The sequence below is a fragment of the Petaurus breviceps genome, unplaced genomic scaffold (genome assembly GCF_028583685.1).
Source record: "Petaurus breviceps papuanus isolate PSGF00001 unplaced genomic scaffold, PetGlider_PUasm1.0 91041, whole genome shotgun sequence".
In the NCBI taxonomy this organism is placed as follows: Eukaryota; Metazoa; Chordata; class Mammalia; order Diprotodontia; family Petauridae; genus Petaurus; species Petaurus breviceps.
Window position 1 is genome coordinate 22666216 of NW_027187400.1, and position 23425 is coordinate 22689640.

The following is a 23425-nucleotide window of genomic DNA, read 5'->3' on the forward strand; positions in this document are numbered from 1 at the left end:
TGAGGATGGGGGCGATGCGCATTCTATTGTGGGACGCCCCCCTCCCGCCCCCAAAGCCCGATCACCCAGCCCTGCCGCCCCGGGGGGAGGGGGTTTGTTGGTCCAGCCACCCTGGTCAATTTCTCTTGCAACTCCTGGAGGTTAGAGATGGTTTCATTTCATTTTTTGTCTTATCATCCCCATCCTTACACAGAATTGGCCTCTGAGGCCTCAGAGAGGATGAAGTCTAGTCTGTTCACTCATTTATTCAATAAACATTTATTAAATGTGTACCAGGTACTGGAGATGCAAGGACAAAGGCAAAATGGAGGGAAAAAAAACTAACAAACCTGAAATGGTGCCTTCCCTCAAGGAGTTAATATTCTTATAGGGTTGTTATGAATATTAAATAAATGATATAAATACAAATTAAAATTATATAAATAATGTAAAGCACTTTGCAAACATTGCTATATAAATGTTAGCTATGATTATTTTTATTAAATAGGAATGTCATTGCTGTCCTAGGCTGTCCTAACGGTGACTCCAGCTGTTAGGATTTGGAGGAGTAATAGCGATTGTGCTCAGCAGTCCTTGAGAGTAGGGTTTTGGATACTTTACTTTCCCATTAAGAAGGGACCAACAGCAGCCTGAACTTGCCAGTCTGGGTGTCAGATGAAGTCTCCCCGAAAGTATAAGGGCTTCTTGAATTCTTGATTCCACTTTAATTGTGTAAGTTTGATAATTTAATAATAATTTAATTTATTTATATAAATGTAAATCTATCTAATTTAATAAATAATAATATAAATTTCTCTTTCCTTACCCATATGGATCTGTGAGTGCCCCTTTGCCCCTTTGGGTATGGCAGGACAATGGGTACTATTAGGCTGAGTGGTTGCTTAGGAAAGGGACTAGGTCTTCTTTCTCCTCTCCTAGGTGGCCAGAAGAATGACCACTCTCACTCGGCAGGACCTTAACTTTGGACAAGGTAAGAGCTCTCAGTTTTTCTTGGGACTCCCGGCTAGAGAGCTGGCATCAGGTTGGTTCTGGTGTTGGCGTCACTAATCATGATTCTTGCTCTGTTGCTCATCCAGTGGCACCTCAGACTGTGTTTCTCTTTCTCCAGTTGTGGCCGATGTTCTCTGTGAATTCTTGGAAGTGGCTGTGCATCTCATCCTCTATGTCCGAGAGGTTTACCCTATTGGAATCTTCCAGAAGAGAAAGAAATATAATGTGCCTGTCCAGGTAGGGTATGGAGCTATGAGGATATTATGGAGTATTATATTTAGTTCTTGGTCAGCCATTTTATGATGGACATTGTTAATAAAGTCGCTTGGGTCCAGGGCAAACAAGGGGACAGGAGAGTATGCCGTACTGATATCATTTGAAAAACCTGGACTATTTGCCCTGGAAAACAGACTTGATATCTGTTTTCACAGATCAGAGGGTGCTTAAGTGGAAGGGGGTTTCTGACTTCTTCTCTTGGCCCCAACAGATAGATGCAGGAGCAGATGGAAGTTGCAGAGAGGCAGATTTTGGTTGAATATAAGGAAAATTTCCTAACATTTGTTGAAAAGTAGAGTGGGCTTCCTTAGGGTACCGTGTGTGCCTTGTGACCGGGAAATCTTCAGGTGGGGGCTGGATGCCCTCTTTTTGGGAATCATAGCTTGAGAACTGGAAGGGACCTCTCCAAGATTGTCTGGTTCAACCCTCTCATTTTAGAGGTGAAGAAACAGAGCTGTTGTGGCTCCTCGTTTTTTGTATTCCCAGCACTTACCGTAGTCCTTGGCACAGAACAGGTGCTTAATAAATGTTTATCGAATTGTCCAAGGTCAGGAACATAGCCAGTAAACATTTATTAAGCACCTGCTTTGGGCCAGGTGATGTATTAATGCCGAGTATACAAATTAGAAAAAAGATTGGCAGCCCCTGCCCTCAAGATGCTTACAGTCTAACGGAGTGAAAGTTCTGAGTCCTCTATGAAGGAAGGCTTTGTGAGGGGTTTGTTGCCCCTTCCTCCATTCTGTGGGGAGGGGCAACTGAGGTGATGAGTGTCAAGGCTGGGTCAATTTCCAAAATGATGAGATGATAGGTGATAAGCTTATCCTGGGGGAGAGAGGCCTGATGTTCCAGAAAAGCAGCTGATGAAAAAGGAAGAGCTATTGCTTCCTCATTTGATGTCTCTTGGGTGGGTGGGTAGGGGGGGATGATTTGGGTCTAGGAAATAGAGAATAAATACAGGGTAGTATTTCAGGGGAAAGTACTTAGCAGCTGAGGCTCATTTCAAGCTCCTACACTTGGAGCTGAGCCTGGAAGGTGTTGCTGGGACTAGATCATCTCTGAGGTCCTTCCAAGTCAGTGGTTCTGAAGGGAAGCTTCAAAAGGACTCTCTAAACTATCACACTTTATCAAATTTGATCCTCAAAACAACCCTGGGAGGTGGGGACTGTGATCTTCATTTTGCAGTTGATAAGACTGAGGCAAATAGAGGCTGAGACTTACCCAGGGTCACACAGCTAATAAGTATCTGAGGGTCTGAGCTCAGGTCTTCCTGACTCCAGGCCCAGTGTGATACCTAGCTGCCTTGGTTCTAGCTCCAGGAATCCTCGGTGGGTCTTTTGCAGAACGTGGAGGGGAGGTGGGGGGCAGCAGGGCAGACCTGTGTCTTGGGATTCCTGCATGGCCCGGGTTTGACTAGCTGCCCTCTGGAGTCTCCCCCATTTCTGAGGTTTTTCTAATCTGTGGAAGTTTTTAGAGTTCTGTTCTGAGAAAAGGAATGTCCCAGCTGGGAAGGGAAGAGCAGTGGAAGCTGAGCTCCATCCTCTAGTCTCTGAGGGCTTCCTGGGTTTTCTCCTGGGCCTGAGCCCTGGAGCCCCTAGGAAACTGGTCCTTCCTTTCCCTAGTATTTACTTGGCCTCTGAGATGCCCAGATGCCTCCATTTTTCCTGGCCTACTTACGAATAAAACCATCTTCCCTTAATATCCTCTGAAATTCTTGACTGGGAAAGAAAAACTTCTCTAGGCAATCTTAAGGGAAAAAGAGGACAGCTAGCCAGAGAAGCTACCCAGAAAATGATTCCTTTGTTCGTTAACTCCTTATCCAAACTTCCCTTAACCAGACTGGGGAAGGGAAAGAGATCGGAATCCTCCACCCCCTCCAATGCTGGAGCCATAATCAAATCAACTGCTGTTGTTATCCATGGAAAGAACATGTCAATCTGCTTCTCTTGTTGGCTCCACCATATTTTTCCTAACCAAAATGGCCCTCCCTGGCTACCACTCCCTTATATGTCCTCTCTTTCCCCTTATTTGTTTTTTTGTTTTGCTTTTTGGAAGGCAATTGGGGTTAAGTGACTTGCCCAAGGTCACATGGCTTGTAAGTGTTAAGTGTCTGAGGCCAGATTTGAAATCAGGTCTTCCTGACTCCAGGGCCAGTGCTCTATTCACTGCACCACCTAACTGCTACATCTTCCCCTTATTTGAAAAGAGCATACACAACAGTTGTATTTCTTTATTCTTCCTCTACCCCCTAACCACACTCGACTTGGAAAAATAGGTAATCTTGAAAAGGGGGTGGTATGAGATCAATCAACATTTATTGTTATTATTACTATTTAGGCATGTATTCTGTACCAGGTGCTGGGGATACGGAAGCAAGTTAAAACAATCTTGCCCTCAAAGGGTTTATATTCTTTTGGGGGAAGCAGTGTGTGTATGTATATACGAAATAAATGCAGGATAATATTGCAGGGTAACATGGGCCCATGGTGGGGGGTGGATAGTGCACAGAGTGTCTGGTCTTGGAATCAGGAAGAACTGAGTTAAAACCAGCCTCAGACACTTGACTAGCTGAGCAAGTCACTTACCCCTGTTTGCTTCAGTTTCCTTATCTGTAAAATGAGCTGAAGAAGGAAATGGCAAACCTCTCCAGTATCTTTGCCAAGAAAACCCCAAATGGAGTCATGAAGAATCAGACGTGACTGAAAAACAGCTGAACAATACTACAGGGGAACATACTGGGAACTCAAGAGATTTGGGAAAGGCCTCTTGATTCCCAGATAGGGCTTTTTGGCCCTATTATGAATTCCAAGAATTCAGGTGCAGCTTGAAGTTTGTAGAGAAGCAGTTGGTGTAATGAATGGTGTAATGGTCCTGAGTTCAGTTCCAACCTCTGATACTTACTGGCTGTGTGACCTTGGATAAGTCAAGACTATATAAGTGTCAGAGAAGGCAAAGGTATTGATCTGCTTTGGTGGAAGGAGTTCCTGTACCTGGGAGTTCCCTATACCAAATAAAACCACAGGTCTGGTGCTTTTTCCCTTCGGAAGGATGTAAGTCAAGTCTTAAGAAGAACAAAATATCTTCCCACTTTGCACAGTAGGGAGAAAGCATGAGATCTCCCCTACTTGGTGATAGTGTGGCTTCATTTTGTCTCTATATTCCCAACTCCCAGCTTATTCACTGACATATATAATTGAGCCCTGGGTTCATATCTGATGAATGAGAGTAAAAATCTCAGATATTTACTGTCTGTGACTGTGGGCAAGCCACTCACCCAAATGCAAATAATAATAGCATCTCCCTCCCAAGGTTGTTGTGAAGATAAAAGGACGTGATATTTTTGTGAAGCACCATATAAATGCTTGCTGTTCTAGGATAGAGACTTTTTTGTAGTTGCGTTTTTTAAAAATTTAAATTGAATGACATTAGAGCTTGGGTGGCATTAGCAGATGAAAGGCATGAATTAAACACTGACTATGTTAAGGGATGGAGGCACAAATAGAAGCTTAGATTCTAATGGGGGAGACAAAACGTGGAACAACAAAACGTTCAGTCATTTCACTCGTATCTGGCTCTCTCTGTGACCCCATTTGGAGTTTTCTTGGCAGATATTGGAGTGGTTTGCCATTTCCTTCTCCATCTCATTTTATAGATGAGGCAAGTGACTTGCCCAGGGTCACACAGCTAGTAAGTATCTGAGGTTAGATTTGAACCCAGGTCTTTCTGACTCCAGGCCTGGCTCTCTATGCACTGTGTCACCTAAATGACACCTAACCTTGGAAGAGTTAACATTAAGGGCAAATTGGGCTTATTGGGAGGGTGTCCTGAGGGTGGTAGTATCACCAGTGGTGAAGGATGGCTAGGCCTTCTTCCAAATGATCTCCTGTGTCCCCTCATCAAAGACAGAACCTTAAACTGTTCTAGGGTGATGGTTTTCAAATTTTTTTTTTAAACAATCATTTTTCAAAATTTTGCATTCCAAATTCTCTCCCTCCCTCTTGCTGCCCTTCTCCCCTCCTTGAGAAGGCAAGAGATTTGATATCAGTTATGCATGTGTAATTTTGCAAATTTCCATACTAACTGTGTTGTAAAAGAAAACACAGACAAAAAAATAGACTAAAAAAAAAGTTTCCTTCAATCTACATTCAGAGTTCATCATTTCTCTCTCTGGAAGTAGATAGAATTTTAATTCATGGGTCCTTTGGAATTTTGTTGGATCATCGTCTTGATTGAAATTGCTAAGTCATTCATAGTTGATCATTCTTATGATAGTGCTGTTACTTTGCACGATGTCTGGTTCTGCTCACTTCACTCTGCATCAATTCATGTGAGTCTTCCCAAGTTTTTCTGAAGCCATTCTGATCATCATTTCTTATAGCACAATAGTATTCCATCACATTCATATACTAGCACTCATTCAGCTATTCCCCCATGGAAGGGTATCTTCTCAATTTCCAATTCTTTGCTACCAGAAAAAGAACTTTTTATTTCAACCAGCAACAATCTATTTTTAATTTTTTTTTCCACTTAATAATATTTTATTTTTTCCAATTACATATAAAGATAGTTTTCAACATTCACTTTTATAAGGTTTTGAGTTCCAATTTTTTTTTCTCCCTCCACTACCCCCTCTAGAAGATGGCAAGCAATCTAATCTAGGTTTTACATATACAGTGATGTTAAACATACTTCCACATTGGTCATGTTGTGAAAAAAAGAATCAGAACAAAAGGGAAAAACCACAAGAAAGAGAAAACAAAAAAAGAGAAAATAATATCCTTTGATCTGCATTCAGACTCCATAGTTCTTTCTTTTCCTCATGATTCTACAAAAAGAACTTCTATAAATATTTTTATATGAATAAGCTCTTTTCCTTTTCCTTTCATCTCTTTGGGATAATAGTGGTATTGCTGGCTCAGAGGGTATATGCAGTTTTATAGACCTTTGGACATAGTTCCAAATTGCTCTCCATCCTCAAGATTTAAATTGGCACTGGGGAGGCATGTGGTACATACCACACAAAGTTTTCCCCTCAATAAGAGCTGCCATTTTTGTTCCTTGTGAGTTCAAGTTTCTATGTGTTCTAAGGTATCTTGAGCCTAAGGGTAACAGACAAGTTGTTGGGTTTTTTTTTAATTTTGTGAATATTTGACTTACTCTGGTGCTTATGATAGTGAAGTCAAATTTATATAAAAAAATATTTACAAATGACCTTTTATCTATATGTAGAGTTTTGTGGCACACCCAAAGAATTGGCATGCCCATTGATAACCACTGACCCAGGGGAGATGAAGGTGGAGATAGCAGTTCTTGCGGCCCCTCCATCCCTTTTCTATTTCTATTCCCTCTCTTTTCTTCCTTGTTGTAGTTGGATGGCTTGTGATTTTAGGGCAGGAATGGTTTTACTTTTTGGGGGGTCTCTCTCCTCAGCATCTGCTCTATGTACACAGTAGGAGCTTTATAAATGCTGACTGATTATCCCAAGGGCCTCATTCTTGGTTCTTCTGTGAACAGATGTCCTGCCATCCGGAGCTGAATCAGTACATTCAAGATACGCTCCACTGTGTTAAGCCACTGCTGGAGAAGGTGAGTAGTAATCCTGCTGCCCCTGCCCCCCAGATTCCCCCAGTCCCTTTAGTTCTTTCTAACTGCCTCACTTGTGCTCCTCTGGAGGGCATGGATTCTGGCTGAGCTTTGACACAGGTCATAAGATTAGACCCAGGACTGGAAGGGCCCTTATAGCTCATCTAGTCCAGCCTCTTCATTTTACAGACAGAGAAACTGAGGCCCAGATGGGTTGAAATGGCTTACCCAAATTCACAGAGGTAATAGGTAGCTGAGTGGGGATTTGAACCTGGGTCCTCTGTTTCCTCTTCTCTAAAATGAGAGGTTTAATAGTCTCTAACACCCCTAGGTCTCTAAATCTGTGTGATTCTCTGAATCTAGATGCAACTCAGCTTTTTGTCTCCTGTGCCATGTTTCTCTCTTGTGTTGGTTATATAATATAAGAAGATTCAGGATGGCCCAGTGGGTAGAGAGCTGGCCTGACACATACTGGCTGGATGACCCTTGGTCAAACCAGGACTAGTACCTCTTGGTTCCCCAGGCAGCTCTCTTTGGCCAGGTAAAGAACAGTTGATATCTTCATAGATAAAGAGAGCTTCCTTATCAGGTGGTATCTAATGAAATCACACACACAGAGTCAAAATTCAATGCCCAGATTACTGTACTATGTGCCTGCCCCTCCACCATTATCTTCCATTTCCCATGGCTGGACGTAGTTGCTTGCATGTTGTTTCTTGCATTAGAAAGCAAAGTCCTGGGAGTGGCCAGGTAGCACAGCGAGTAAGAGCACCGGCTCCAGTGTCGGGATGACCTGGGCATCAAATCCAGGCTCAGACACTGAGCACCCACCCAGAAACACCTGGCCGTGTAACCTTGAGCAAGTTACTTAACCCCAATTGCTTTAAAAAAAAAAAAAAGAAAGCAGAGTCCTGGAGAACCGGGGCTGGTTTTGCTTTATTTTTCATCCTCAAGGCATAGCATAGTTAATAAAATGCTCATTGGCTTGATTGTTGACTGGCTTCAGCAGTAGGAGGGAGCAAAAGCAGTAGGAGGGAGCAAAAGCAGTAGTCAGTCTCTGGGCACTGATTGACTTTTTCCAAACTCTGACCTATGGAGGGACTTTGGGGGTTTGCATTCTGGGTCTCTCTCCCCGCTGTGGGATGCCTGAGAAGGATGTGGGTGCTAGGATGCTGGTTTCTCCATTGCTGTGGTTCACGTTGCTGTGGGATGGGTTGGGGATGACCTTTATTTGCAGAATGACGTGGAGAAGGTCGTGGTGGTGATTTTGGATAAAGAGCACCACCCAGTGGAGAGATTCGTCTTCGAAATCACTCAGCCTCCCCTGCTTTCCATCAGGTAAGCCCAGAATTCTGGCCTCCCTTCTTTGAAAAGAGTCACAGAATGGTAGGGTTGCTGGGAGAAAGAAGCTTAGAAGAGAGAGTGCCAGAGCTCATGGGGTCTTAGAACATTGTTAGGGTGTTAGAGCTGGGTGGGGATAGAACTTGGAGGGACCCTAGCTCAGAAAATGTCAGAGCTGGGAGGGACCTTAGAATAGACAATGTCTAGAACCAGAAAGGACCTCGTCACAGAGAACGCTGGTGCTGAGACCACTGGGGTTCTTGACCTGGCTCATGAGCTTGTTTTCTTAATGCTTTGATAACCGTATTTTAATAGAAGTTATGTCCTTTATAGTCCTGTGTATTTTATTTTTAGGCATTTAAAAACATGATTCTGAAAAGGAGCCCATCCACAGGCTTCCCCACACTGCCCAAGGGTCTGGTCCAGGGGTGGGGAACCTGCGACCTCAAGGCCACATGTGACTCCTCGAGGTCCTCAAGTGTGGCCCTTTGATTGAATCTAAACCTCACAGAACAAATACCCTTAATAAAAGGATTTGTTCTGTCAAACTGGCCTCTCGAGGACCTAGAAGGCCACATGTGGCCTCGAGGCTGCAGGTTCTTCACCTCCGGTGGTCTAACCTCCAGATTTTAGAATGAGGAATTAAGGTCAAAAAAGGGCATACCTATGTGTAGCTTGGCATTTCTCATAGGATAATAGGTCTGTAGCTAGAAGGGACTTCAGAGGTATCTTGTATTTCCTCCCAGCCTCACCCCCCCCCCAATTTTAAAGAAGAAAAATAAGCACAAAGTGAAGTGATTTACCCAAGGTCACACATGTAGCAGAGTAAGGATTTAAACTGTTTTTAATTTCTCCTCGGCTTATTCTTTGCCTCCATCCAACAATATCATGCTGATGTGCTTAGGAGACCCAAAGAATGGGGCAGACTAATTGAAGGGACCCAGAACCTTTTGCTAGACTCCATTTACATGGCTTTAGTGAAAAGAACACCTGAAGGCGGCTAGGTGACACAGTGAATAGAGCACTGGCCCTGGAGCAGGAGGACCTGAGTTCAAATCTGGCCTCAGACACTTAACACACACACAACTCCAAAAAAACTAGCTGTGTGACCCTGGGCAAGTCACTTAACCCCAATTGCCCTCCAAAAAGCAAAAAAAAAAAAAAGCACCTGACCTGGGAGTCAGGGACTTTGAGTTTCAGTTTCATATTGTCAAGTGGCTTCCTCTCTCTGGGCCCTAGTTTTTCCATCTGTAAAATGAAGAGAATTAATTGAGACTATCTTCCAAGGCTCCAGCCCACTCTGACAGCCTGACTCTCACTGGGCAGGTGAGGCCTATTGGCAAAAGTTCCCTATGGTGCACACAGAGTAGGTCACCAGCTTCTCTCGTTCCCAGTTCAGATTCTCTGCTGTCCCATGTAGAGCAGCTTCTTCGTGCCTTCATCCTGAAGATAAGCGTCTGCGATGCTGTCCTGGACCACAACCCCCCAGGTAGGCCCTGTTGAGTGTTCTTCTGACTCCTGGGCTTTGGGTGTTTGCTGGTTTTTCCCAGTCCATCCCATTGGGTGTCTGTATTGAAACACAACCTTCCCAGGCAGGCCCCGCTGAGTATTCTCCTGACTCCTGGGCTTTGGGTGTTTGCTGGTTTTTTCCTGTCCATCCCATTGGGTGTCTGTCTTGAACTACAACCTCCCGAGGCAGGCCCTGCTTGGTGTTCTCCTGATTCCTGGGCTTTGGGTGTTTGATGGTTTTTTCCTGTCCATCCCATTGGGTGTCTGTCCTGGACCACAATCCCCCAGGCAGGCCCTGCTGAGTGTTCTCCTGACTTCTGGGCTTTGGGCGTTTGCTGGCTTTCCCCTGTCCATCCCATTGAGCATCTGCCCTTGGGGAATGGGTCTACAGGGGAGTTTCCTGTAAGGCATTCCTGGGGCTGGAAGGAATTCCACTGGGGATGGACATGCCTTGGTCCAGTGCCACACGTGCTCCATGGGGCGTGCTCCAATCCAGCCCATTGTTCTGCCTCTTTCATGAAGCCATTTGCACCCCTCCTATTCTTCAGAGCCAGGCTTCCCCCTCACCACCTCCTGGAAGTCTTCCATGATGGACTTATTCCTCCTGGGTCCAATCACACCATCCCCTCTGCTTAGTGGGGCAGTAGTCTGTTTCCACTATGACCATTTCTACTTATGTATGTGCTTATGGGGCTCTTTTTTAAAAAAGCAGCTGTCGTTAAAGTCTTTCTGCAGCTATATTTAATCTTCATTAGACCAGGGAGTGCCAAAAGGGCAGAGGCTGTGAGTGGGCAGAAGTGGGAATGGCTCTGAAGGGTGTGTAGGCCCCGTGTCATTTTACACCAAGTACTAGGGGGCCAGAGCGCTGTGCTAGCGCCAGCCGGGTGGGCAGACAGAAAGGAGCCTGGGGGGAAGTGACCAGACTTCCTCTGGCGGGTACCACCCTTCCCCTCCTGCTCTGATATCTCTGCCTTCCTGATCCAGGCTGTACCTTCACTGTCTTGGTCCACACGAGGGAAGCAGCCACACGGAACATGGAGAAGATTCAGGTGATCAAGGTGGGTTCTGGTCCCTGACTCTTTGTGTCATACAGTAATGTCTTGAGGACATCTGGTCTCCAGTTTTGCTTCTGACAGGGACTCGCTGTGTGACCTTGGAGTGGTCTCTTTCCCTCTCTTTACCTGGATTCCTCACCTGTGAACCACTGAAGTCAATATGAATGAGTGAATGAAAAAGCATTCACCAAATGCCAGCACAAGCATAGTGCTGTGTATGCATTGGGGAGACAGATACCGAAGGGAGATAACTTTAGCCTCTGGGGGACACAACACAACTGGGGAAGGAGGCCAGGAAAAGAAGGGTAGTGTGGTCTGAGAATTGTGGAGATGCAGAATGGAGCCGTAAGTGGAAATTGTCATGCCCATTCCAGAAGGTGCAGTTGATGTGATTAATGTGCCCCAGGCCAGTGAGAGAGGTTAGGGAAGGAAGGAGGGGAAGATGGCGCAACACTTGGGGTGGTTGGACAGGATGAGAAACATGGTTCAGAGCTGCCTGGATCTGTAGTGGGTTAGCTGAGTTTGGAATGCCTTGGGTAATCTGGACAGTCCAGCCTTGGCCCAGAAGGTCCAAAGCTGAGTGGATGAATTCCCAGGTAGGAGGGGCAGCTTGGCGGGTGATTCTCTGCCCAAAACAGCCCATCCCCTCTGTGGCCAGCTGAGTGATGGGCCTCTGTCCCTGGGTCCATACAGGAATGGGAGGTCCTGTCAGAACCAGCCATTTCTTATTCCAGGAGGAGACATCCATAAAATGGGAGGAGAAAAACATCCTGCTGGTATCACAGGGCTGGTGGGAGAAGAGGGATGTGGGTGGGCTTCACAAAGGAAACCTGTGAGATCTGCTGGATGTTATCTGAGCCTAGCCCTTGTTTGAGGTTCAAGCCCTTCTACCTTCCAGCACAGTGCCTAGCACAGAGTAGGTGCTTAATAAGTGTTTATTAAATTAAATTTAAAAAATATTAATCATCCACAGTATGAAAAAGGTAGGTTAGTGATATGACTGGGGGAGGACACTTTAAAGGATGGAGAGCTCATAGACCCTGTTGACATACAGCTGGGGGAAACTGAGGCTCTGCTTAGAGACTGTGAGCTCCTTGAGGGCCAGGCCCATGACTTAATAGAGGAGAAACAGACATACAATTAATGAACAAGCTTTTATTAAGTACCTATTGTGCATAGGTACTCTGCTAGACACAAGAGAAGCTGATCAGCTTAAATTCTATGGGGAAATAACCTCATACAGAAAATCTGTGATAAGTGCATTTGAGAGATGCTTCACAGAGTACTCTGTGGAGTTTGGACCTCAGTTTCTCTCTGTAAAAATGGGACTTGGACTAAGAAGGCCTATGAGGTCCCTTCAAGTTCTAAATATGTAATCCAAAAATGAACCCAAAGGTGTGTGTGTGTTAGTCAGTCAGTAAGCATTTATTAAGTACCTACTGCATGCCAGGCACTGTGCTAAATGCTGGGGATACGAAAGGAAGGCAAAAGATAGGACAAAGGAAGGGTGAGAATTTAACAGGTGAAAGTAGGAGGGAGAAGCATTCGACACTATGCCAGGATTAGCCAAGGCCGGGAGGTAGGGAGGAGACTCCCAGTGGAATCTGGTTTGGTTGGAAAATCAAGAAAGGCAGGGACTAATATGACAGTTGGTGAAAAGATTGTAGGGCTGCCTTTGCCTACAGTAGGGATCTCCCTTCGGGTGTGGCTCAAAGTGGGCAGGGACTCCCTTTGGCCAGGGATTCTTTTTTTTTTTTCTTTAATAGATTTTTTATTTCATTAAGTACTTCCCAGTGACATGTAAAATTTTTTTAAGTCATTTTTTTTTTAATTTGAGTTCCAAATTCTCTCCCTCCTTCCTTCTCTTCTCTCTTTGAGAAGTCAAACAATTTGATTTATATATCCGTTGTGAAATGTGAAATCATGCAAAACATGTTTCCGTATTAGCCATGTTGCAAAAGAAACAGACAAAAAAACCCTAAGAAAAATAAAGTAAAAAAAATGCTTTAATCTACACTCGAATTTATCAGTTTTCTCTCTCTCTCTGGAGATGGATAGCATTTTTCATCATGGGTCCTTTGGAATTTTCGTGGCTTAGTCTTGATCAGAGCAGCCAAGTCTTTCATCCTTATAATGTTGCTGTTACTATGTGTAACATTCTCTTGATTCTGCTCATTTTCAGTGTAGTTTCAAATTGTTCTCCAAAATGGTTACACTAGTTTATAAATCCATCAACAATGCATTAGTGACTGTTCTTAGAGTTGTGAACTGATCCAGCCATTCTGGAGAGCAGTTTGGAACTATGTCCAACGGGCAATCAAACTCTGTACCCTTGGATCCAGCAATACCAGGACAATGTCTGTATCCCAAAGAGGTTAAAAAAAGGGAAGGGAGAAAGGACCTACTTGTACAGAAATATTTACAGCAGCTCTTTTTGTGGTGGTAAAGGACTGAAAATCAAGGGGATGTCCATCAATTGGGGAATGACTAAACAAGTTTTGGTATATGAATGTTATGTTGTGCTATAAGAAATGAGGAGCAGACAGACTTCATAATAACCTGGAAGGATTTATATGAACTGATGCAGAGTGAGGGGAGCAGAACCAGGAGAACATTGTACACAATTACAGACACATTGTAACTGTGATGATTAACTTTGATAGACTTGGCTCTTCTCAGCAAAGCAACTCCAGAAGCCTCATGATGGAAAAGGCTATTCACATCCAGAGAAAGAATTACAGATTCTGAATACAATAGAAGCAAAGCGTTTGCTCTCTTTTTGTTTTGTTTTGTTTCTTCTTTCTTGTGGTTCATTTCATTGGTTATAATTCTTTACAACTTGACTGTGAAGGTATATGTAGAACCTTTATCAGATTGCATGCCGTCTTGGGGCAGGGGGAGAGGGAAGGAGAGAAAATCTGGAACTCAAAAACTTGTGGAACTGGATGTTGTAAGCTAAAAATAAATAAATTTAAGAGTGAAAAAAAAAAAAGAAATGACAAAGCAGGATGATTTCAGAAAAACCTGCAAAGACTTACAAGAACTAATTCAGAGTGCAATGTGCAGAACCAGGAGAACAATGTATACAGTAACAGCAACATTGTAAGGATGATCAATTGTGAATGACTTAGCTCTTAGCAGTTCCAGAGGACTCCTGATGAAAAATGCTACTACCTCCAGAGAAAGAAGTGATGGAGATTGGATGCAGATTGAAGCGTACTATTTTTAATTTTTTTTCATGTTTTTATTTTGGTTTATTTCTTTTTTAGCATGATTAATATGGAAATGTTATACATGAGTATACATGATTACATATAGATAACCTATATGAAATTGCTTACCAGTTTGGGAGGAGAGGAAGGGAGGGAGAAAATTTGGAACTTAAAATTTAAAAAAAGAATGTTAAAATTTGCCTTTACATGTAGTTAGAAAAAACAAAATACTATTTTTTTTTTGGTTGAGGGTATGTAGGGTAGGAAGCTGAAGGATCAGAGAGACAGAGAGCAGTCATGTATACAGTAAAGTTAACATAAGTATTTTTCTGGAATGCAGATTTCTTTTTTTTGTTGTTGTTTTTGTAAGGGCAATTGGGATTAAGTGACTTGCCCAAGGTCACATGGCCAGTTTTGTGTTAAGTGTCTGAGGCCGGATTTGAACTCAGGTCTTCCTGACTCCAGGGCGGGTGCTCTATTCACTGTGCTACCTAGCTGCCCCCAGAATACAGATTTCTTTCAGAATTCTTTACTTAAGGTCAAATTTGTATAATATGAATTTATATAAAGTGAGAACTGTCTGTCTATTGGCTCAACCTACCCATGAGCAATTACTATTTCTCCTTGTTTAGATGTCTTTATTTGTTGGAAAAGTGTTTTGTAATTGTGTTCATATAATCCCTGGGCTTGTCTTGGCAGGTAGACTACCAGGTATTTTATATTATCTGTAGTTATTTTAAGTAGAATTTCTTTTTCTATCTCTTGCTACTGGTTTTTGTTGGTAGTATATAGAAATGCTGTTGATTTATGTGGGTTTATTTCATATCCTGCAACTTTGCTGAAGTTCTTTCAGTTGGTTCTCTAGGGCTCTAAGTATACCATCATTTTATCTGCAAAGAGTGATAGTTTTGTTTCCTCATTGCCTTTTTTAATTCTTTCATTTTTTTTCTTGTTTTATTGCTATAGCTAGCATTTTTATTAAAATAGTGAATAATAGTGGTGATAATGAACATCCTTGCCTTACCCCAATCTTACTGGGAAAGCTTCAACCTTATCCTCTTTAGAGAAAAGGCTTGCTCTCAGTTTTAGATAGGTACTACTTATCATTTTAAGAGTGTTGCCCGGGGATTCTTGACTTGGGGTTTTCCTTCTTCAGTTTATATCTCATTGGAATTATGCCCCCTTTGCTCCTAGGACTTCCCCTGGATCTTGGCTGATGAGCAAGATGTACACATGCATGACCCCCGGCTAATCCCCCTGAAGACCATGACCTCAGACATTTTAAAGGTGAAGCATGGCGGGAAGGACATCATGGGACCTCGGCATCCACTGGGAGTCACATTTCACAGTGCCTAAAGAGTGCTTGTTAGGGACCTGGGGGCTGTGATCACTACAGCCCTGGGAGACCTCCTAAGCTGCCTTTGGTTGAAGGCTTTAGAAATAAACTCTCCAGGAAGGAATTGGTCTCTCCCATGCCTTATGGCTATAACCCTGCTAGCCATACCTGGGGCAGAGTCCTGACCTTTAGCAGTGCAGTGTGATTCAGGGTCTTATCTCTGGGGCACTGTGGGCAAGTTCCCTCTCACCTAGACCAGAGAGTGGGCAGGCTATAGGCAGCCCTTGCCCATTTCCCCATATCCTCTGACCTCACCACCCAACCCTCTTGAATGACAGCATTTGTCTTGGAGTCAGAAAGAGTCCCCATTTTGATTTTTTTGCAGCATTATACATCTGGTCCAATCCTACCCCCCAAAAGCACCCCTTCTGTGACCTCTTGGGCGAGTGGTATTGCTTGAAGAGTGCTAAGGGAAGCTCGTGACCTCCTAAGGCAGCCGCCTGTGCCACTCTTGGATGGCCCCCATTAAGGGATAGGGGTTAGGATGTTTTTCCTGACGCCAGGGCTTCTATTGCTTCCAACCACTGTTCTCTGGCACCAAATAGAACAAGTCTGATCCCTCCTTCCCCTTAGTATTTGTGTAACCCAAGGCAAGTTGCTTCTCTTTTCACCCTTGGTGTTCCCATCTGTGAAATGGGGGTGGGCATAGTAATACCTCTCTGTCAGCCTTAAAGTACCACAGAAACATGACCTTTATCACCAGTGGCATGGTTTCCTTCTAACAGATGCAATTGTACGTGGAGGAGAGGGCTCACAAGAGCAGCTGAGGCCAGCCTCCCCAGCTACTGGACTGGACTTTGGCAGCCATCATGGGCCCCTTCTGGCCTGGAACTGCATCCTGGGATTCAAGTGCGCTTACCCCACTGTCTGACAGACTGGCTTCCTCTGCCAGCTCTGGTCACATACTGACCAGCCTTTCATCACTAGGAAGGAATCCCAGGAAGAGGGTGGAGAGAACCTAGGACCCTGTTCTCTGCTGTCCTCGGGTCCCTCTGAACACAAGTGGCCACTGGACATCGGACTGTGGGTTGTCTCAATAGAAGACCTGAGGGCAGTGTCCTGTGGATTGTTGCTCCCAGATAGGGAAGCCCTGATTGGCCTGGGATTGAGAATGCTTCAGGAAGAGCCTGGACCATTCACCCCCCTGACCTCACGCCAACTCTAGGCTGTCTATAAGGAAAGTGTTTATTGAAACTCAAAGCTGTGAAAGGAGGAGGGTGCTGTCACCTTCATTCTGTCTGGGTCCGGCTCTCATTGCTACCTCTGGCTGCCTCTTGCATAGGATTGCGTTTCCTGGTGACCTCAGGGCCAATGATGATGCTGCTGTTGGTGACTCGGGAGCCGTACCACCCAGCCCAGAACTGAGTGTCCTTGCCCCCATGCTGGAAGCGGATGTGACGGACTCCTGGGGGGTAGTTGGAGAATGTGTGGGAGACCTGGGGGAGGACACAGAGTTAGTCACCTGGTGAAGGTAGTCCTATGGTTCTTAAGCTTGGGTTGTCAAGATTGGAGGGAGAGGGAAAGTAGGGGTTGGAGACAGTATGGAGTAGAAATGTCTGGGCTATATAAGGCAGGGGTACGTAACCTTTTTTGTATCCTAGACCCCTCTTGTGAAGCCTGTGGACCCCTTCTCAGTCATGTTTTTTAAATGCATAAAATAAAATACATAGGTTTACAAAATAAACCAATTACTTTGAAATATGGTTATTGAAACATACATTTATAATATTTATATATTGTGTATAAAATATAGAAATAATTCCATTTATAAGATGTATAAATAGGTATTTATATTTTATATGTATATACATATATATGCACATATATGTGTGTGTATATGTATGTACATGTTTAAAGTTCATGAACCCCAGATTAAGAACCCTTTCTGTGAAGGATTCTCTGACCAGGCTCCCTCACAGAGAATTGAAATGGGAAAGCTGCCTGTCTCCCTGTCCCCCTAGGACCTCACTGACCTCTCTCCACTCGATGTCACTCCACTGTTCAATCTCCACCGCGGGGGGCTCAAATGTATCCAGGACCAGGTAGTCCGCTGATAGCAACTGCACACAGATCTGGTAGCGGCAGCCACAGTCATATCTGGCAGCAAACCTGAGGGAAGGAAGAAGGGCCGGTTGGGCGTGAGCAGAGAAGCCCAAAGTCTCGGAGTTGGAAGGGAGGTCAGAAGTCAGCTGAGTCCATTCTGCACTGGGACTGAGGGGCTTCTTTAAAACAACTGGCCATCTGGCTTTCGATCTAGGACATGTAGTGGCATGATTGTGACTACAGGGGTATAGAGGAAAGAGCGCTGGCCTTGGTACTAGTGGGCCCAGTTCCAATTATGGCTCTGACTCTGAGGATCAATCCTTTTACTTCCTCATCTGTAAAATAGAGGGGTTGGACTAGAATCTAGGCCCCCCCATGGGGTCCCACAGTTTTAAGAAGCGCTGAAGGGTTGCGAATGGAACAAGTTTAGGAAGGCCTGGACCACCAGATGAGTTCTGAGGTCCTTTCTGGCTCCACATCTGTGATTCCATGACCTGATGTACCCCCATATTACTGATGGATGGGACGTGTTTATGGTAAACCTTGGTGGCAGAGCTGAGCTCCAAATCCTGCTTGGCTTTCAACTCAAGTGCTTTTTAGGATCATTGATTTAAAGGGAGAAGTGAGAAGGTAGCTCACATAGTCTAACATTCTCATTTGAGAAATGGGGAAACTGAGGCTCTCAGTGAGAATTCATGTCATATGTAGAACAGCAACATGACCTAGTTTGGACCACAGAGCTCATGAAGGGGATCCATGGTATAATCTGGAAAGGTGGTTTGGAGACTGCAGGTTCCCCCCCCAACCCGCCCCAGGGTACAAGGGGAGGGAGGTGCATGTTGTGTAGAACAGCAAGATTTGGACCATTTGGACCAAGAACAGTTCAGATCATGAAGGGGATCCGTGTTTAATAAATCTGGAAAGGTGATTTGGAGCCCGGTTGTGAAAGGTTCTGCCAACAGAGGGGCCGTATCTGATCCTAGAGCTAACAGGAGTAGCCAAGACCACCCTGTGCTTTACCAAGATCAATTTGGCAGCTACAGGGAGGGTAAATTGGGGAGGAAGAGGAGACCAAGTAGGAGGCTAGGGCAGCAGTCCTGGGTCTTGGCTGGAAGAATGTCCCCCCCACCCCACCCCCGGGCTAGGCCCCAGCCCTACTCACCAGTCCTTGATCACAATGTCCGGCCTCACTGTGTCCATCAGTTCTTTCCAATATCCCTTGGCTTGCAGGTCCACCATCTGAGACTTGAGGCAGGTTCTGGGGAGACAGGAGAAGGTGGTTGGGCCCAGGTCAGCTCAGTAGAGAGCTGGGCTTCCTCATCACCCCAGAATCCTCAGGTACAAATGAGATGTGGAAATGGGATCTCCTCCTCCACCCACCCCACCATGCCAGCCAGGGGCACCAGGCTCAGAGCCTGGGAGGTCACTGGATATGACCTCCCAGGGCCAGGCCTGTAGTCAGGAGGGCTCATCTTCCTGAGCTCAAATCTGGCCTCAGACACTAATTGTGTGACTCTGGGCAAGTCACTTAACCCCTTTTGCCTCAGTGTCCTCTTCTGTGAAATGAACTGGAGAAGGGAATAGCAAACCACTCCAGTATCTCCTCCAAGAAAACCCCAAATGGGGTCATGAAGAGTCAGACATGACTGAAAGCTAATGTTTATTTAGTACCTACTGTTTGCCAGGCACTGAGCTAAGTACTTTACAAATATTAGGGCCAAACATGTTTGACCCCTCAACAATCACCTTTTCTTCAGAAGGAGCTAATGTGAAAGGCAAGCAGAGGACTTGGGCAGGAGTCCTTGCCCCACTGCTTATGCCCTGAGTCTCCCTGGACAAGTTACTGCCTCTCTCCCAGCTTCATCTGCAGACTGAGGACATGGGACTGGATGGTCTCTAGCATTCCCTCTGGCTCCTGATCCTGGGCCCCATGAGCTCTTTGAGGGCAGGAAATGGCTTTCCCCTTTCTTTGCATTCCCATTAGCACAGTGCCTGGCACATTTGTGGTTCGGTGGTTTCAGCTGTGTCTGACCTCTTTGTTATCCCATGCAAGAGATACTGGAGAGGTTTACCATTCCCTTTTCCAGCCCATTTTACAGATGAGGAAACTTAGGCAAGCAGGGTGAAGTGACTTGTTCAGGGTAACACAGCTAGGAAGTGTCTGAGGCGGGATTTGAACTCAGGTCTTCCTGACTCTGAGTCTGGAGCACTAGCCCCTAGTGCTAGCATCAGAGCCCCGCTGCCCCCACCCACCCACCCACCCCGCTCTTAGAAGGTACTTAACAAATTCTTTTGTTTGTTTTTTGTTTTTTGCTTTTTGGAGGGCAACTGGGGTTAAGTGACTTGCCCAAGGTCACATAGCTAGTTTTTGTGTTAAGTATCTGGGGATTTGAACTCAGGTCCTCCTGACTCCAGGGCCGATGCTCTAATCACTGCAGCTGTCCCCTACTTAACAAATTCTTGATGGCCAACTTCAGTCTCCAGTCAGTCACTTTCTTAGGCATTTCCTTGGTGTTAGGTGCAGTGCTAAAACCCGAGGATGCCCTCACATTCCAATGGAGAGGCTATGAGAATGACTGGGTGCATTCAAGACCCAGATGGAGAGTGGATGGTCTAGAGAAGGGGGGGCCCTCCTGCACAAGGTGGGGCTTGAGCTGAGTGAGGGAATGTGGGAGCACCAGGGACAGCGATGGGAGCTAATAGCTAGCTGGCCCAGGGGACAGAGCCTGGGCCTGGAGTCAGTCCTAGGAAGGTATTACCACTGTCTGCCTCAGGTTCTCAACTGTAAAAGGGGGATGATGGATCTAACCCTAACACGTAGGAGGTGCCCTATAAACTTTAGCTATTATAGTGGTTATTTTTTCTCAGGGGCCCATCTGATCTCCTGGCCCTACTCTCCCGGGTCCCTCCCCTCCCCTCTCCTCCCTCCCTCCCCAGCCCACTCCATCGGGGATTCCTCTTACTGATAGGAGGTGACAAAGTATTTCTTGACTCTGGGGTCTGGAAACTCTTTCCCATGGGCTCCAGGTGTGTCCTCGACTTTCCAATTATCTCCTCCATTCTCGTCTATTGTCCAGTATTTCAACCCCTCTAGAAAAAGAATAAGTATACTCTTGAGTTCTTTGGGGAGGGGGGTGGGCAGGATGTGAATCAATTGGAGGAAATGGGGTGTTTAGAGAAGAGAATGCTTAGGTGGCATTACCTGTCTTCAAAGTGGTTCAGCCCTCAGACATTTACTAACTTTATTACCTTGGGCATGCCACTTAACCTCTGTCTAGAAGGCAGTTAGGTGGTTGGGTAGATAGAAGGCTGGGCCTGGTGAAAGGAAGACCTGAAGTCAAATCTGGCCTCAGATACTTACTAGTTGTGTGACCTTGGACAAGTCACTTAACCTCTGTTTTCTTTAATCTACTGGAGAAGGAAATGGTAAACCACTCTATTTGCCAAGAAAACTCCTTAGACAGTATGTTTCACAGGGTCATGGAAGAGTCTAACAGGTCTGAACAATAACCCTGCACTCTTTGCCATGAGGTATAGCAATTAACTGAACATTCATAAGAGTGGTTATTTTTGTTGACTTGACATGCTTTGTGTATGTGTGTGCCTGTACGTGTGTGTATGTGTAAGGGCAAGTTCTGTTTATTTTCTATTTTCCAAACCCTATATTTGTTATCTTACTCATGCTGAGCATGTGATTTCTTTGGTATAGATAACTCTCAAATGAGTAATTTCCTCTACTTATGAAACAGGTGCTTTCTCTGCAATCTGTGGCTCTCGTTTGCCAAGAGCACAGAGAGGTTGGGATTTGTCCAGGGTCACACAGCCAGTATGCATCAGAGATGGGACCTAAACCCAGCTGGGGCCCATTCCCCCTGTTATACCCTCCACAGAAATGTGGGTCAGGAGGGCAGAGTGAATGTCTTTGACCCAGACAAGAGAGGTCTTGAGCAGAAAGGAACCACCCAGGATTAAATGGCCCCACCAAGGTCAGCAAGGACACTTTCTTACTGAGTTGGGATAGGACAGCACTCAGCACAGGACCCTGTTGCACACCTCCCTGCCGCCCACCCCACCCCCCATCCACAAATAGCCTCAAACCCAGTATGAGAGCAGGGAATGTTACATTTTTGTTTTTGCATTCTCACTGCCTGGCACACAGTAGATGCTTAATTAATGTTTTTGAGATTGAATTGGGACTTAGCACCTGTGGGCTTGGGTCCTTGCTCTACCACCAAACACAGTCTTAAAAAAAAACATTTTACAAATGAGGAAATTGAGGCCCAGAAAATTCAAGTGACTTAAGATCGTAGGATCCTAGATTTAAGGTTGAAAGGGAAATTTGAGGCCATCTAATCCAACCTCCTACATCTTATAGATGAGGAAATTGAAGTCCAGAGAGGACTTCAAATGGCTACTGAGGTGCTATTTACTGTTACCTGTATGACCTGCTTGAGGCCCCTCATGTAGTAAGAGGAAAAACAGAAATTCAAACTCAGGTGCTCTGATTCCAAATTCAGTATCATTAACACTGTGCCACCCTACCTCCATGGGAAAATGACTTGCCATGGGTGAAAACTGTCGGAGGCGGGATTTAAAGTGGGTCTGCTGACTCCAGATGCACTGAGCTACCCAGCCCATGTACAGTCTGTATGCCTATAAAATGAGACAGCTTTGATGAGGTGAAGGCAGGGACCCACCTTGGGCACAGGGGTTTCGGATCAGGTTCCTCCGGAGGCTGCAGAGGAAGTAGAAAACTTTCCAGTCGGCTACTGGTTGGTCCCAGTTCTCGGAGATGAAGCCCTCTCTCTGGCACTTGCGCTTCCACAGGGACACCAGGTCGATGAGATCCCTCCACAGGCTGCAGACTGGCCGGCAGTGCCTCAGCAGCTCTCGGGCTGGCACCAGGGAGAAAAGCTCCAGGAGGACGTTCTCTGGCAGCTCATTGATGGAGGCCATGGCTCCAGTGCCAGGGATGGGGATGGACAATCATCCACAGTGGGCACAAGCCTAGGAAGAGGCTGTGCCTAAACAGGGAAGGGAAGAGGGCAGTTAGGAGGACCCCTGACAACAAGGAGAGTTTGGGGCCTTGGAGGCTTTAAAGGCACTTTATTGTGCTATGGCATTTGATGTTTCTGAACAGCTTCTCAACTAAGCTATGAGAAGCAGCTGGGGAAATAGGAAGCTCCCTGGGCTGGGACAGTCTTACATTTCTGCAAGGTCTAAGCATGTCACTCACCTACTCAATAAACTCCAACGGCTCCCTATTGCCTCAGGAATCAAATAGAAAGTCCTCTGTCTGGCATTCAAAGCCTTTCATATGTTTTAATATGTAATTGAAATAATGAATAATAATAACTATGTGAATATAATTATATAATAATAAATATAATAATTATTGAAATAATTAATTTAAAAGAAAAACAACAATAACAAAGCCTTTCATAATCTGTCTCCTTTCCAGTCTTAATGTTCCATCTCCAGACTCAGTGCCTTTGGCCTGACTGTCCCTTATGCCTGGAATGCCCTCCCTCCTGGTCTCCAGTTATGACTTCCCTCACCTCTTTCAAGATACCCCTTGAATTCTGCCTTCTATAGGAAGCTTCTCGTAGAAATTTTGAAAAATGTCCTAATGCCCCCCTACCCCCATTCCCCAGTTCTTTCCCTACTGATATTGCTTCCAAATTTACACTGGATATATTGTTGTTTGCCTGTTGTCTCCACCATTAGCAGGGGAATTCCTTGAGAGTAGGAACTGTATTTGCCTTTCTTTGTATACCCAGTGCTTAGCACATAGTAAACACTAAGTGATAGGAAGCTAGTTAGCACGGGGAGGGGGGTGGAGGTGACTTGGAGTCAGGAAGACCTGAGTTCAAATCCAGCCTCAGATGTGTGCTAGCTGTGTAACCCCAGGCAAGTCACTTAACCTCTTCCTGCCTCCATTGTAAAATGGAAGGAAATAAGCCTTTATTATGTGCTAGGCACTGTGCTAAACACTTTTTACAAATATCTCATTTGGTCCTCAT

General features: G+C 45.1%; 2 protein-coding genes across 17 annotated transcripts in view; one reads left to right on the top strand and one right to left on the bottom strand.

Annotated features, from left to right (window-relative positions):
- Nucleotides 1-17043, top strand: part of MAD2L2 (mitotic arrest deficient 2 like 2) — a 108883-nt gene extending 91840 nt beyond the window's left edge. For 2 of the 7 annotated variants that reach the window (XM_069078961.1, XM_069078964.1), the window contains exons 3-9: nt 919-970; nt 1109-1227; nt 6778-6849; nt 8084-8184; nt 9582-9676; nt 10681-10754; nt 15158-16077. In XM_069078961.1, the coding sequence (XP_068935062.1) occupies nt 919-970; nt 1109-1227; nt 6778-6849; nt 8084-8184; nt 9582-9676; nt 10681-10754; nt 15158-15319 (675 nt within the window). In that variant the 3' untranslated portion in view covers nt 15320-16077. The other 5 variants (XM_069078967.1, XM_069078962.1, XM_069078963.1 and 2 more) reach the window with 5 other exon arrangements.
- LOC138154320 (F-box only protein 6-like) overlaps nt 16527-23425 on the bottom strand; it is an 8730-nt gene continuing 1831 nt past the window's right edge. For all 10 annotated transcript variants that reach the window (XM_069078958.1, XM_069078959.1, XM_069078953.1 and 7 more), the window contains 5 exons: nt 22100-22426; nt 20366-20492; nt 18565-18660; nt 17333-17468; nt 16527-16795 (listed from right to left, as the gene is read on the bottom strand). In XM_069078958.1, coding sequence (XP_068935059.1) covers nt 16589-16795; nt 17333-17468; nt 18565-18660; nt 20366-20492; nt 22100-22358 — 825 coding nt within the window. In that variant the 5' untranslated portion in view covers nt 22359-22426 and the 3' untranslated portion in view covers nt 16527-16588. The remainder of the gene's footprint in view (nt 16796-17332; nt 17469-18564; nt 18661-20365; nt 20493-22099; nt 22427-23425) is intronic.